The sequence below is a fragment of the Hydractinia symbiolongicarpus genome, chromosome 10, assembly GCF_029227915.1.
Source record: "Hydractinia symbiolongicarpus strain clone_291-10 chromosome 10, HSymV2.1, whole genome shotgun sequence".
Classification (NCBI taxonomy): Eukaryota; Metazoa; Cnidaria; class Hydrozoa; order Anthoathecata; family Hydractiniidae; genus Hydractinia; species Hydractinia symbiolongicarpus.
In genome coordinates this window covers 10268482-10284968 of record NC_079884.1, presented here as the reverse complement: position 1 = coordinate 10284968, position 16487 = coordinate 10268482, and the positions used below count along the sequence as shown (strand labels likewise).

The window sequence follows — 16487 nt, the reverse complement described above, 5'->3', positions numbered from 1 at the left end:
GCTCTCTCTTCTTTCTATTTTTCTGTTTCCTCGAAGATTTTTGTGAAACTATTTTTTATGTGAGATGATAATAAATTTTAAAATTCGACTCGTCCCCAGGGCATTTTTGTATTTTCATACGGGCACAGTAATAATTTTTTTTTACAATTTACTACATTAAAAAACACACACAGAAAACTGAAAAAATCAACAGTCCAAACAGATGAATAAAAAAAAAACAATTTCTGGAATTTCAGTTAATTTTAATGCGCGTTCTCAAAAGTATGTTTTTTTCCGGTCAAAAATAAAAAAATTTGTTCCGCTTATCCAGCCAGATTGACAATTAATTCTATAAAGTGTTCAACTAACTGAAGTATTTCGATGTCCACTTAATATAAAGTTGATGACACAGGAAATTTTTTTCAATTCCATATATTTTATTAAATACATATATACATATTAGAATAAGTAACAAGAAAATGTTTTACTTTCTTTAGTCGACAGAAAAGGTGGAGGGAGAAAACGTTGTCAACAGCAACCACGATAATATTTACATCGAGTAAAAAACTTCATCAAAATATAATTACACACACAGAAACAAAATTATACTCCCTATTTCAATACATTTCAGAACATTCAAAATCAATTCTGATTTCGAAGTCTAAATAGTTTTAATAACAGAACACAATACAAAAACAACTAAAATAGCTTAAAACTTTAACAAGGTCTTTCATTCGCGCGCGGCTCAAAATTAATGCAATTTGAACCTGCGGTATAAATTGTCAGTGCTGCTACTGAAAATATGCGGTCCGGGGAGCCTTATTTATTTACCTTTCCGTCAAGACCACGATCCTCGGTTGACTTTAAACATCACAACGGACTCTTTTAAAAACTCGGACTTTATTATTTAAAGTAAATTTATTTATTTATAGATGTACTTCTAAGTCCTCTCCATGACTTACGTGAAAATGTTTTTATGGTGTATGTTACGCTATAAAGCAGAAATAGTATTTGCCAAACATTTCAGGCTAGAGTTTACTGGAAGATAAACAAACAAAAAAAGAATAAAAAATAAATAGAAAGAATTTAAAATAAAGCCACTTAAGTATTTTAAAAAAATTATTAAACGACTAACAATCAGATTGAAAAATGTTAATAAACTCAAACTCTATCGTATGCTAGTTGTACATGTAATATTAATTATAATAGTCAAACCCATCCTCGCTCCCAGAGCCAATTTTCCCGGCACATCGCTATGTACGCCCTGGTGACGAGGTTAAAAAAGTTCAAGTGCATTGTTACACGTTTGTACCAGACGCACAAAATTTCATTAAACTTATTTTATATAAATATTATAATAACTACGGAGTCCAGCTTAACATAATGGAAAAGCTTCAGCACATTAGGTGTATATTGTAGCATAAAATGTATTAGAGGTTTCTCGTTGACTTTCGTATTTCTTACGTTCACCAAGCGACTACAACCACAACAACCCTTACACGGCAAAAAGACGACACTTCTGTATAATCGTCTGTCGGCATATAGGACAATCATTGAGTGGCTGGCAACAAATGGAACAAGTGCACACGTGACCACAAGTCAAGAACACAACTTCCGGCTAAATAAAAACAACACGTAATTATTGTGAGAGAAAGAGCCGTTCAATTTTTACGTTTACTATAGAAGATCCTTATACTAGCGATCTGTGCAGTGGAACACATGGAAAAGTCTTACAAATTAGGCGGGTAAATTTAAGATGGTATCTCTCTTGCTGTTGTTAAGAATGATAAAACATTTTGAGTATATGGTACAACGGAAAACATAAAAATGGAATTCTCTCTACCACAATAACATTGGATATTTTAAACACTTTTTACAATTTGGATCAAAACTACCGTGAAAGTTCTATTTAGTGAGCCAGGTGTTGAATTTCATTTGAGGCTGGGCGTTTATTTAAAAGTTGGCCACAAAATACAAAATCACAACGCAACAGAAATTTTCGGATTTTCTCTTTTTGGTTTGACCTTTGGTTTGTTTGGTTTTAAGAATTAACTAAAATAACGGTGCATTGAGCGGACGTTGATTAGAAATGCACGTTAAAACACAGTTGTTAAATAAAACATACTCGGAAGCCTAATATAAGGTCACATACAAGGAGTTACCTAAAAAAACGAATAAAAAAAACTTACTCTTCGATCCATACATACAACACATTCAGATTCACCACACACATTCATAGCGGGAAGCGCGGAAGCAGTTGGCATGCCATGGGGTGGGATTGGATTCTCTCTTAAATCACTAACCGGAGTGGTAGCGTCTTTCTCAGGTTTCTAAGAAAAAATAAAAATATTTAACTAAAAAACTTGTTAGAAACAAGGTAGGGAAACGAAAAAACAGTGATTCGCGTCAGACGTTGGCCAACAAAGACACAACAATCTGTTCTGTCACTACTCAACTTTTAGTTACTATAACAAGTTTCAAAACGAAGATGAAACATTAAAAAGAATGACTAGCAAAGGGTATAAAAGCGATGTCCACGACTAAATGTGTGCAAACAAGGCCTGAGGTACATACGATGTTTGGGAGAACATCCGCTAGTCTGATAATAGCTCGTGTTAATAGATGGTGTCTCATTAACCCTACTGAACTGACACGCGAAAACAACTTGTATAATTGTGAGGTTCTGTTGTTAAAACAGGCGTTAAATTGAAGTTACAATTGAAAATGGGCGTTAAATTGAGGATACAAATATAAAGGGCGCTAAAATAAAATAGGCGTTTAATTAAGATTATAATTAAAATAGGCATTAAAATAAGACTCAATTCAAATGGGCGTTAAATTAGGACTATAATTTAAACGAGCGTTAAATTAGGGCTACAATTTAAACAGGTGTTTATTTGAGGCTATACAAGATGGTAATTTTAGGCTACAACATGGTGTAACTTACAACGAAAGTGGCTTCTCTTTTTATGAAATCATCATTCATTAGTACAGCTGATTTGACACCAGCTAATATATCTGCCTGTATTTTTCCATCTTTTACACCAATCTAAGGAGAGACAAAAAGCTATAAGCCATGACATCCATGGTTGTACCAATTCTTGCATATAGTATGCTTATAAAGATTTAATTATATACAGGTAATGTTGTAAACTTTGGTTGAAGATGAGTTGTTTTAATCAAAATACGTCACACTTTTTCTGATTAAATAAACCCTCTGTAACACATTTTGTTAAGAGTAACTTATTCTCATAGAAAATTAAAATATCGGTAAAAAATGATAGAATTACAAGTTAATTGCTGACATATGAAATCAGAGGGGCTACTTATATTACGTGAGCACGTTTAATTAATATTTCCAGATAGTAATAGTTTACCTCGTGTAGTTTTTCTTTTGTTATTGCTCTCATCTTTAATTCATCTATCCGATGTCGCGCAAAATGTGGTAAGTACTCCTTCGCGTGCGCGTGCAGAAGAATATCAACAACAAAAACATCTAAACGATTCTCCTGAAAGAAAGAATAAAAAATAAAGAAAAATATAACCAGAAAATATAAAAAAAAATTCAACAGTTTGTATACAAGACAGAACAGGATTTATTCGTCATGTTAATAATGCTAAAGGATAATGCATAATTCACCCAGGTTTCATGCTAAATTAGCTGTGCGTTGTGATAGCATTAAAATCTATAGAAAATACGGGTTCACAACACAAGTTATAATATAAAAGAATTCGGTGAGAAATGAAAGAAACATATCATGACAACCAACTACCTCATCTATTAGAAGTTGTGGTTTACTCTCAAGCAGACGTTGAAACTGTATCAACCAATAATCCTTTGCGTCGTCTTCGCGCTTTTCCTCCATTTGAGACTAAAAATAAACCAATCAGTACAGATCTTACTAGGATGAGCACTTCACGTGTGAGGAGTGGTCAAGATACATTATACACGCAAGGTAAGCTTTGTGTTGCATAATTTACTCTGATACAGCGCTTGTCAATGCTGGTCGCTGCTTTATTCAGGCTACTAACAAAGGTTGCGGCAACAAAAACATTAACTTTTTTGTTGGCAAAGTGGTTTAAAAGCACAAAGTCCTGAACATTAGTTTTTAAAATGGCTGCCAAATCATTAATTATGTTAAGAATTCGCAGCAACAACCAATCCTTGTGTTTTTTTCTACAAGCTAACAACCAGCCAGTAAGAAACTTGGAGGGAGAACTTACAACAGTTTCTTTCAAACGCTGTTCTCGTTGTTCCTGCTCATCAATGAGCTGTGATAACAACACAGCAGTTTGAATACGCATTTCTGCTAACGTGTTCTAAAATAACATCAAGGAGGTGTATTACACACAAAATTTAATTACCAAAAAAAAAACATTAAAGTAAATTGCAAATTCGTTAAAACTAAAAGGGTAATGTATGACAGGTCAACCGTGGCATATCACATTTAAAAAAAATTTGCAACTATTACTTGATTGTAATACACTTATGTATACAAAAGGGGAAAAACGATGAATGTTTTTTAATATCATAATAGTTTCTAAGCTGGAATACCTGATCAATCCAAACAGGGACCTCGTTGTGGACCCCATTGTCGCTGCCATTTGCATTAAAGTGTAATATAATTTAATACATACCATTTCTTGTTCATTCTTTTCTTGTCTCTTTTGCATTTCCAATAATGACAATCGAGCTAATTCAGCTTCGATTAGATCCACCTATAAAAGTGAAAGTTGTAGACGTATTTCACTATACTGATATTGCTTTTACTTATTGAATTTGCTTTATTAGGTCTTGACTTTGCTTGAGACAGGTATGTAGTTGTATAGCATTTATTGCAATGAAAGCTCGACGAAAATCTGCAAAAGTTCCGATACATTTAAAAGTTTGTGGTTAGTACACGCTTGGTGCTTGGTGCATACATCCAAGTATAATATTTTCCTCTTAATTTTGTTAACATTTTTTGTTTAAATTGGTACAACTGTCGTGAACGCTCTATTATGCTGATGCTATTTTCAGATCGATCAGCTCCATGTTTATTGGGGCCACTGACAATTTTTTACATGTAAAATTCAGATTCTGGGAACACGCACAACAAGTACAGCTATACCTGCTTCTTTATGCGGATTAGTTTAGCATCCTTTTGAAATTGCAGCAATTGAAATGCAGACTTTTGCTTCTCCTCCTAAGAAGTAAAATAAACTGTGAAAAACATTGCTTAGAGAACATAAGCTGCAAGAAGATTCCAAAGAAACAAGCTAGGAGACTGGTTTAAAACCTTAATTGGATTAAAGACCTTGGCTAGTAAAGTTAATTTTCATCTATTTATAATTAAATATTTTCATTTGTACTTCTTTTTCATATTAATTACAATAGAATTTCAAAATATGAACAAAAAATAAAAAATGAATGTGGGATGAAATATTTTAGTAAAAGTAGCTCTTAAATTAGGGCTGGATAAAGTATGAGAATTCTTTCAAAAGAGAATGTGTGTATTGAAAAATAACGCTTTCTCATTTTTATGCATATTTCAAGAGTATTATAACAGGTATTCAGTGCAATGCAGTACCTCTGTGATAATCTGTTGCACTAGCATTTGTTGTTCTCTGTCTTTCCGGTGTAAAACATCTTGTAGAGTGTGGTCCTCCTTCTCAGTGCTAACAACAGAAAAAGACATTAGATTTGTGTAGGGGATTACGTAAAAGAAAATGCCGCAACTTTACTTGCTTGGTGTAAAAACTGTTTAAAACCATACTTCTGGATAGATAAATATTAAGTACCTTTTTATGGATTTTTTTAAAGATGCTTCCTTCTGGGCTTCATACTCGTCAAATTTTCGGCGTGATTGCTCCATTTCGTTTAACACATAACTCATCGCCTCTGTAAAAAGCATTCACAATATTATAAAACTGAGCATGACTATAATAACATGGTGAATATACTGTGTAGACAAGTTCTACAAAAACAACTTTACATAGTTATCAGGCTTTGGTAAAATTGGAGAATTCCTATTCAGAATCAAAAAATAAAAATTGAATGAAAATTTACCTATCATTTCCTGTTTTCGCAATTTCTCAGATTCTTCTTGAGTTATTTTAACCAAAGCATCAATTCGAGACCTGTTTATTATAAAGAAATTTGTCAACAAAACAATTCTTTCTTTATGTAGAAAATTTGAATTACGTGAAGTCCAAATATGCATGCTTACTGTTCTTGTTCTAATTCTTCAAGCAAAGCATCTGTATGTTTTGCTCTAAACAAAAACAACAACATATTTTAGAACATTAAATTACAGTCCTGCAAAGAAAATCAAAGTGTTGACAGACAAATTGACAGGATTAGATTATTAAATGGTAACAATTTTGTTGGTAAAATCTAAGCTAAAGTGTTTTCTACAGCAGCTACATTTATCACAAAAATATAACACAACAGAGAGCATTGATAAATTTAAGGACCATCGAATTTACCTTTCAGACATTTGCAGTACTAAATTCACTGTATCGTCCAAATGGTTTTCCTCTAAAATATCAAGTGAAATTCTCTTGAAGACTCTGTCGTAACGAAAAGTATGCAGAAGAAGATCTTTTAAATTACAGTAAGAACCCGACAAGACTTCTCACCTAAATATAGCTGTTCTAACAGTTTATTTCGTTCATGGTTTTCGTTATCAAACTGTCTTGCTAAAGCAGTTTGGGCTTCCATTTCACTCTGAAACATCAAAGACAAGGTTGTTTAACAACATAAGCAGAAGGTTATTGCACTGTTTTTATGATTGCTACAATAATTATTGGTCTTGCAGCTAATCGAAACAAAGAGGTGGTTTCGAAACATGTTTTTAATTCAGGGGCATCATGATTAGCTGAGTTATATTTTATGCATGCGAGATATTTAAAAAAAAATTACTGGAAAAATAAAGATAATTGCTTTCCTTTATCATCAAAAAACGTCTTCTAAATAATTTGCCATGCTTGCTTTGTATTATGTAAAAACATTTCGTTCAAAAGATTTGGAGATGTAACATGCAGATTTTAATAACAAACGAAACTCCTTGATCTCAGTGTAAATATAGCAGTAACAATTTTTATTGAGATAAATATTAGGATAATTTGATATTTCTCTAATAAATTTCAAATGCAAAAGTGAATCTTATAACTTATTGGTTTAAAACACACTGGTTTATGACACGACAAAACAACCAAAAATATCAGATGATGTTACTTCTCCCTAAAATCTTGCACACCCAAAGATTTTAATAGCCCGCTGCACCCCGTTCCCATGCAAAATACTTTTCTAATAGTTTTTACAGGAATATTATTAAATACTCCTAAAAATACGGAGATGGGCCTAAAACTCTTTTGTTAGATTAGAATTACTTTCTATTGAAGTTCCTATACTTATTGCACAAAAACATAATACACCTGTTTCTGTCCATATGCTAACCTATATCACTTGTTCAAAATTGCAAGCTTCAAAACTTTATTTGGGATGAACTTTTGGGATACATTGTAATTGATTTTACCTTTTCAATTTGAGTCAGAAACTCTGCTCGTTCCTTCTGTGCGTTTAAAACCAGTGTCGCATTCTCTGTTTGCACATCAAAAATTTCTTGCTCCAAACGTAACCGTTCTTTGTACTTTTCCTCTTTTTGTCTCTCTCGCTCTAAAATTGCCTCCTGAAAATAAATATATATATTTAGCTATTCTTTTATAATATGAGTGCCACCACTATAATATTGATGTTAATAACTCATTAACCTCAAATTTCGTCTGATCTTCAGGTATAGGGGATGACCCAGAAAAACTAGGTGATTTCGAAGCTAAAAAATAGGATTTAAATTACATTTCAACTACATGCAAACATAAATTCAATGTTGAAAACAATCCTAATTTTCAAGATATTTTATTTATAGTATGAAAGTACATACGTGGACAACCATCACATTCATCATTATCCAACATAAACTCATCACCTTTCACTAAAAAAGAAAAATATAAATATGTGTGAAAGTACATGTCAAAAAGTTTAGTTATTAAGCATTTCGTAGACATACAAAAAAACACAACAACAAGTGCCACATTTTGCATAAAAAAACAAATTTAGTCCATAGTTGACTGCAATTTTTAATAGTTGATAATCTATTAGATAATTAGTATTGGTAATACACAGTGCCACATCATAATTATTATCTTGCTTTTAACAGCAACAACAAAAATTGCTTACGTAAAAAAAAAAAATTCCAAAATATTTGCCATAAACTGTGTGGCTGGATTACTAATAATGAAGGGACAAAGCAATTGATATACAAAATTACTTATATTAAGCCAGGAAGGATTGTAAGGTTGGCTGTGAGAAAGATTTTAGTGGGCCACTTGGGACTTGTTAGTACAGCCTGAAGCGTAATCTCCAAATGTCTCTGAAAGTACGCAATGTGCGAATCTGCAAATGTTTCGTTTTCTGGTGCTATAGACAATGTGCTAATGTAAAATTTTAAACAATTTTTGTGACATTTTTTAACCAAAATAAAACATTTCAAGATGAAAATGGGAACTAACCAGATTTGACTATTTATATGCTGATAACCACAAAAAATATTAAGCATAGAAAATAATGTTCGATAAACAAAGTACACCAATGTAAAAATAGGTCAAGGGGACTTATAATCTGACAACTTTTATTACAGTTGTCAGCTGGCAGCAGGTATTTTTTAATTTATTGCTGACCTAAACTTTTTTCCAATCTCCTACCCTGTTTGAGTAGAGTTACACTACCTTTGATTTAGCCCGTTTTTCAAAATTAAGTTCAGCAAAATTAGTCATTTTGCAAAGCATTTTAGGATTACTTATCTGCAAAAATAACTTTGGCAAAAATTTCTTTCACAAACAATTTTTTTCCTTTATCTGGCAACCAAACCTTTTCCCCAAGGCCCATATCTAGCTTTGCAAAGAAATCTTTGAAAAATTTTTTTTAAATTCACTTATGATTTTCAAACTTTTAAGTTTATAAATATTATCAGCATTAAAGACAAAAACAACTTACACTTTTTAAACCATCTAATGATTTCTTCTATACCATGGCTTGTTATTTCTACAATAAAAATAATTGTTTCTAATGACTGATTTGCTTTAATGCAAACAACTATTAGGTGGTTTTTTATAAAATCATTTTTCGTCAGAAAGAAATTGGATGATGCAAACATGAAAAGTTGACACAGCTTTCACCTTGAGGCACTAACTATGACACATTTTACAAATGTCAGGCTGATTTCACAGTTCACATTTTACCTTAATAAAAAACAACTAAATACAAAAATACTTTCCAAACTTTAACAAACATTATTACACATGTATATCCTTATTAAGTATAAATTTCAAAAGTACTACAAGAAAAGATAAATAAAAACAATAAATGTTGAAGCTTTGTTAAGATGAAAAATGATGTTTTTGAAGAAAAAAATGTTTAGTTTCAGAACATATAAGGAAAGAAGCATGAGTACAGCCTTGGCTGAAATTTTGAGGATAAAATTTTGGTTTGTATACAATAACAGGGCAGGATTTTTGTCTGTCAGGATTGCACGTAGCCTGGTTTTAATTTTTTTCTATTATTGAAACATTGCACATAAAATGGCGTGTTGTGAAGTGCATGTTAAGTACATCCATTAGTCTAAACTCTTATCGTTACTTGGCACAATAATACAACAGAACAGAATTGTTAGGCCATGAAGGCACAGGCAACTTTTTAAGCTATAGTAACAAACAAACAACAAACAAATTATAGTTAATTATTGCGACTAAAAATGTTCCTTTTTGTCGTGTGTCACCTTTTTCTTGCTTATAACACTAATTTTAATGCCAGTAACAAGCACAAGATCAAATCGACTTGTTTCAGTATCTTGTTTTTCCCATGTTAGTAACAATTCTGAGTCAAATATATATTTACTAAATGTTGGTACTAAAGAATTTGTAACTATTGTCTGAAAATTTTGTCTCATGTTTCGTGGCTTTACATGGAGAGGTAACACAGTCAACCGTACACTTACAACTGCAGTACAAACAAAATCTGGAAACACATAAAAAATACCTTTAGCCGGATAAGTTATTCTCGCTTGGTCAAATCTAAAGTTCTAAAAAAAAAAAAAAATTGTACATTACATAGATATTGTCTGGAAAAACACCCAGCTTATATTCGAGGAACATATACCTTCAATTCTTTGTTTATATTTGGGAAACATGCCATTAATTCTTTGTTTATATTTGGGAAATATATACCTTCAATTCTTTGTTTATATTTGAGAAACATACCTTTAATTCTTTAAGGTAGCAAAGGTTGGCAGGTAGATTTGTCAAAAATCTATTTTCACTGATATCCAAAGTATCTAATTTTCGAAAGTTCTTTATAGTAGCTGGTAGACCAGCCAGTTGATTATCTGAAAAATTATGTACTATCAGTGTAACATAATTTTATTATTATTTCACTAGTCGATAAGGCCCGTGGAGAAATCCACTTAGGCAGAAGGACAATGGGAAAATAGGTTCTTTTAGATGTTTTTCTGACGTCAGCAGTGCATATACAAAAAAATGTTCTTAAAATCTTACACAAAATGTCAAATATCAAATCGCATTAAATCCTCCACACAAATCTTACACAAAATAAAGAAGAACAGCTTGCAAGGTGTAAAATCTAGTTGATAAAAAGTTACAACAACGACACTCAAACATCGACACTCACAACACTAAACTCACAAAACCGACAGTAAGAAGACTGACAGTTACAACACCAACAGTCACAACACGGATAATAACAATGTCAGAAATAACGCATCTCAAATATGTATATACATCTTATAAGTGATTATGTTGGAAACCCTCAGTATTTTATTCTGAAGTGTCAAAAAGGAGGCCTCCAAGAGTTAGCACAAATCAACAAAAATAAGTTTTTTACACAGTTTAAATATTGTTTTTCCCTTACGCTTATACAAAAATATGAAAAAGCCATAGTTTGGAAAACATCAAATTTAAATCTAGAAAAATCAGTCATTTCAGTTGCATACCATCCTCTCCCACAAAAATTTACACAAAATGTAAAAATCAACCAGTTAAGAACACAAAAATTTTCTCTTTTAGTTCCGTACTGCCCTTTACCAACAATTTTAAACGTCAAAAAATCAATGAGCAAAGAATAAACTTGAATCAACAAAGATTATGTGTAGAGCTTGAAACACTAATCAAAATACACTTACAATAATACAGTAATAAAGTCAGAAATAAGACATCTCAAATATTTACTTCGTTGAAAACCTTTAATATTTCAATCAGAAGTGTCAAAAAACATCAAATTTATATCTGGAAAATCATTTATTCGATTACATACTATCCTGTTTCCCAAAAATATATATACACAAATTATAAAAATTAACAGGTTGAGAACACAAAAAAATTTTCCTTAGTATGATGATCTGTAGTTACCTTTACCAACCATTTTAAACGTGAATGTCAAAAATAAATAAGGAGTAAATTTGAATCAACAAAGATATTATCCGGTATTTGAGGAGCACATCCAAATCAACAAAAATCAGTTCATTTAGCATGTTCTATATTGCTATTGTCCATAAATCTTCTACAAAAAGGTTATAAAACACATCAAATTATAGAAAAATCAGGCATTTCATAAAATATAAAAAACAAAAAAGTTTTTTCATCATCACCAAACACAGTTATATATTACCACAATTATAAAAATCTTAACAAAAACGTGAAACCATGGAATTTTCTTCCAGCAAAAATGACATCACATACAGTTTAATTCTCCCCAACAAAAGTTTATAATACGAACTATCAAAAAGCCATTAGCTTACACAACAGCCTTCAGTGGAGGCCAATTCTACAAAATTTGTGCTTTCAGTATATTTGCATGTGGTCTTTTTCCCACAAAAAAAAGAAAATTTTAAAAAACAGCAGTTTGCAACACAAACAAAAACACGAACAACCTTCCCGAACCGAACGACCATCCTCTCATAAATTAAAATAAAGTCAAAAACCCATGTAAATTTCCAATCAAATGTCTACACCCTCCTGTAAAAATAACCTGGCATTTTACATGTAGGCTGACGAAAGTTAAACAGGATGTCAGAAAAAAAAACAATAAAAAAAAATAAACATGCACGCTTTAAATTCTGGAAAAAAAAAATTCCACTTGTCATATTGCACGTGGTCCCTTTGTAAAGTTTACAGGAAATGCGAAAAGAAATATAAAATACATCTGCAAAAGTTCAAGTCTTTAAAGATTTTGTATCGTGCTCATAAAAGAAAAGAAGTTAAGGAAACTAAGGTAGCTAGCTATAGATAATTAAAAAAAAAAGGAATAACAATATAAGTCATAGGTTAGAGCTAGCCATGGGATGAGGGAGCAGGCATTGGAGGACAACATTAGCTAGCTAACAGTAGCTAAGACCCCCAGTTAAATATACTTAACCTTGGAACACTTAGCTAAAACTAAAGCTAGCTATTTATGCTTAGTAAAACACATATAAAGAGAAACAATAGTAATGTAAAAATAATAACATAACAGTGAGCAGTAAGTTCAACAAACCAAAGTTTTCCGTTTGTTAGTCAGCTAACAGCTTTATGTAGCATTTTGAATTTTAGGACAAACACATTAGTTACGCACCAGGGGATACATTAATTATGCAACAAAAACATAAACAAATATGGTGGCTAGGTTTGTTTTTAAAAAAGCGCTAAAATATAAAACTTCAAGAATTTGAGGCTTTTCTTGGAAAATGCGAGTCTGCTTGCTCCAGTGACATAAAAACTAAACGTCTAAAAACATCAAAGTTCTTACTATTATTGATTTTAAATCCACTTCAAACTCTAGCCTTTATTTTCTAATTCTAACTTTACTACTTTACTTCTAGCTCTAGCTACCACTTCTTAATTCACTTCTTGGACTTTTCTTTCTCTGAATTACTTTTTGCACTTTTTTCAAGACGAAGGGACCGTTCTTTTTTTGTTGTTGTTTTCGGTGTCGAGGGACACCATTTTTGTACAGAAAGCCGTTAAATTTATTTCAACAAATCAAGTTGATCCATTTTGATCACGTGATGTAAACAAAGTAAACCTGCTAGCAAAATGGATATAACTTTTTCGGAGACTTGAAAGGAAATTTCGGCTACATCAAAGGAAAATGAACAAATCCACTTTGCCTGTCACAGACGGACACACTTAGCGTATCATTATAAGAGATTAAATCATTATAAGATTTAAAGGAGAATAATAAAGTTTGTGTTTATCATATTGGGCAATATTTTTATATCGATAAAGCCAAACCTTTCTGTTGGCTATGATTTGCACACATTTATACAACAACAAACAAATCCTATATTTTCATAAAAACACAGCCTTTAAAATATTTAATTCTACTTCTCTTCTCAAGTAGCATTGAAACACTCTCATAAGCAATACTCTACTCACACGCCATAAATCTTTTGTTTTCTTTATTTTTAAACACAAAGTTTTATTCAATGTTAAGAAACTTATTAAGAGGTCTAAAAAAAGTTTTTATATGAACAAATAAAACGAGCAATTGACATCTAACTTGCATGAAAGAGTGCCTAAAAACGAAAAAAAAATTTAGCCTTATTGATACATAAGCATTAGGTAATTAATCGTAGGTCTGTAAAAAAAACACCCCATCAATTTTTATACATTACACAAAACATTTTATTTATAAAGCACATGAATTTAAAATAATTTTTAAGACCTAAAAACCTACTTGATATGTTTAACACTTGCAGTTCTTTTAATGCTCCAATTTCATCCGGGAGCTTCTTTAATTTGTTATGAGATATATCCAGTTTCTAAAAGCATAGGACAAATACAATATAAATCAAATTCAGTTTTTATATCACATCTTATAATCCGAAACTTTTAAGTTTATTAAATACAAAAGCTGCAGTAATACACATCAGAGGTACCTGCAAGCTGGTAAGATGATTAATAGACTTTGGTATTGAAGTAAAAGAGTTATGGGAAATGTCCAAAACCTAAAAAGATATTAATATAATTGCAGAACGAAAAACAACAAAATAGAAAATGGAACCTACCAATGTACTCTTTGTTGAAAAGTAACATTATTATTAAAATTATATAATTAAAAACAAAGTATTGTTTTCACCTATGTGATGGCAATTATATGGCAATTTATATTCATTTAAAAAGAAAACACACATACCAAAAGACAGGATAAGTCATTCAAATCTCCACCAGATTTAAAATCCTCCAAACAATTATTTTGAAGTAATAGTGCCTAAAGAGATTTCATTTAATTCGATTCAATAAAAATGAAATTTTAAACATACTCAACTTTTTATTTTTCATGCAAACTCATCATTAATATTCACTATGCGTAATAACTACTTTACAAATGATCTGAGCTTTCAGCCCTTATGTTTAGTATGTTATTTTATTTGATGGTCAAAGATGTTAGACAACAAAAAGCCACACCTGTTTTTGTAAAACTTTACATTTTGAAAACACTCCTTCCGGAATCTAAAGTAATAAAACATGGCTGTTACATATCATGACAAACTTCCATATACAGTGTCAGACTAAGTTTACCCACCTTATTTATACCAATATTTGCCAAATCATATATTGTGTCTGGTCTATCAACAGCCTAAATAACATTTACATTATTTGTTATGCACAGTGAAACAACTCCAAATAAATGATAATTGTAAATGAAATTGTGAACTTACTAGACGCAGCTTTTCTTGCAAAACTTTTTTTTGGTCATTATTTAGTTTCTTTTTGAAAAGCGGCATTCCCAGATTCTGGAAAATAAATTTGTCGTTCTGAAATCATTTAAAAAGTGCAGAACAAGACTTTTAAAATTTAAAGAAATCTTTGCAGTTATATATAGAATGTTGCTTATACTTTTATTTTTAAAATATTTTATACTTTTAACTAATTTGATTAAAAAAAATTGTTGAGATGTGAAAATGAGACTAATTATATACACATTAAAATATTACACAAAAGATTAATATTTTAATTTGATTTTTTCTTTTTAACACTGCTGATATACAATTCAAGTTAGCAAAATTAAAAAAACATATTACCATTGTGATTGTTGGTGTTGCTCCGGTTTATTTGCAATATTTAATATTTTATTTTGAACTACATTAACAAGTATTCAGTTAAAAAATTTAAATTTATGGGATGAACAAAATCACTTCTATTTTTTAAAAATATAAAAAATTTAATTGAGATGAATTTTTAAATGTTTTTCGATTTTAAATTAAATGGCTGAGCACATCATCGTACCATTTGCCTACTTCACATTTTTTTATTAAAAAGCATTTTCTAAGCAGAGTAGAAAAATTATAAATAAACACACTGTATTTACTCTATTATTTCTGCCTCTCTAGTAAAATCGGCTTTTTAGCCTGAATTAAAAATAAATCCTCCCCGTCTTGAACAATCCTGCATGTAGGATTGGTGCAATTTCTATTGACTCTGTACCGTACCAGCACTCTCTAATATTATCGTTGCATAGCAGGGTATAAGTAGCTTTTCACAACACTATATGTTAGAATTTAAATTGACAACAAAAAAAATTAAAATGTTTTTTAAAAAATCCTGCTTGAACAATTTAATGACAGAATGCTAAGAAATTATACAAAAACATGACAAAAACACTGTCTACAAGTGTAAATCTCCTTGTTATATATGACTATATTTTTATTTATTCAAAAATTGAAAGTAATGCAATCAATTTTAATTGCTCATTTAGCTGTTTAAAATTTTTAGCTGTCATTTTTTTATTCCATACTCTCTTTTTCTCTAAATGTTGACTATAACTGTCAAAATAAAAATTCAAAAGTCTATAAAGTGGGAAAAAGAGAGTTTGGTCTTCTGAACTAGAATCAAATAGAAGTTGTGTACAAGATCAAGCACAGAACACATCTCCTAATAGTATTGTAGAATGACGTAAATATTTTATTTACTGCTCAAAATATTTTTACTATCTAAAAAAATAAAAAAGGTTTTTTGTTTCTAGTAATGAGCTACATGTTTTTTTATATAAGAAACACACTGCTTGGCTTCAGCCTGGGCGTTTCTTAATTTTTCCCGATTAAAGCTGCAAATGTTTCTAAACTGTTTCTTAATTCTTATAGTTTTTACACATGTTTTTCTTCTTTTTCCTTACAGGTATATACTACAATATAAAATGTGAAATGGCAGTCTTTCACTAAAGAAACAGGCTAATTCTTTTATTTATTGAAGTTGTTAAAAGAGACAACACAACTTGATATTTTGTTTAAAAAATAAAGAAGTTTTCCGTTATATTATTAATGGCTTAGTATTCCTTGCATTTTTAAAAATCTTGTTTGAGACTTTCAACCTTGTCATGTTTTTTAACTGTTTCTTAATTTTGGCCTAATCTCACCCTCATGTTTCTTATATAGATGTTTCTTATATAAAAAAAATAACGTTTAAAAACAAGAGTT

General features: G+C 30.8%; 1 protein-coding gene across 1 annotated transcript; it reads right to left on the bottom strand.

The window, feature by feature from the left end:
* Positions 1-395: 395 nt before the first annotated feature.
* On the bottom strand, positions 396-15513 carry LOC130612628 (E3 ubiquitin-protein ligase LRSAM1-like). Its single transcript, XM_057433971.1, has 27 exons — positions 15096-15513; positions 14733-14807; positions 14597-14650; positions 14479-14523; positions 14207-14281; positions 13950-14018; positions 13748-13832; positions 10279-10403; positions 10058-10100; positions 9017-9064; positions 7905-7955; positions 7735-7796; positions 7500-7652; positions 6601-6688; positions 6448-6499; positions 6189-6233; positions 6029-6099; positions 5761-5860; positions 5550-5637; positions 5091-5165; positions 4618-4698; positions 4204-4299; positions 3753-3851; positions 3357-3488; positions 2927-3028; positions 2169-2309; positions 396-1597 (listed from the first exon to the last, which is right to left on the bottom strand). Exons 1-27 carry the CDS (start codon positions 15096-15098, stop codon positions 1475-1477), a joined length of 2181 nt encoding a protein of 726 aa, XP_057289954.1. The 5' UTR covers positions 15099-15513; the 3' UTR covers positions 396-1474.
* Positions 15514-16487: the final 974 nt, after the last annotated feature.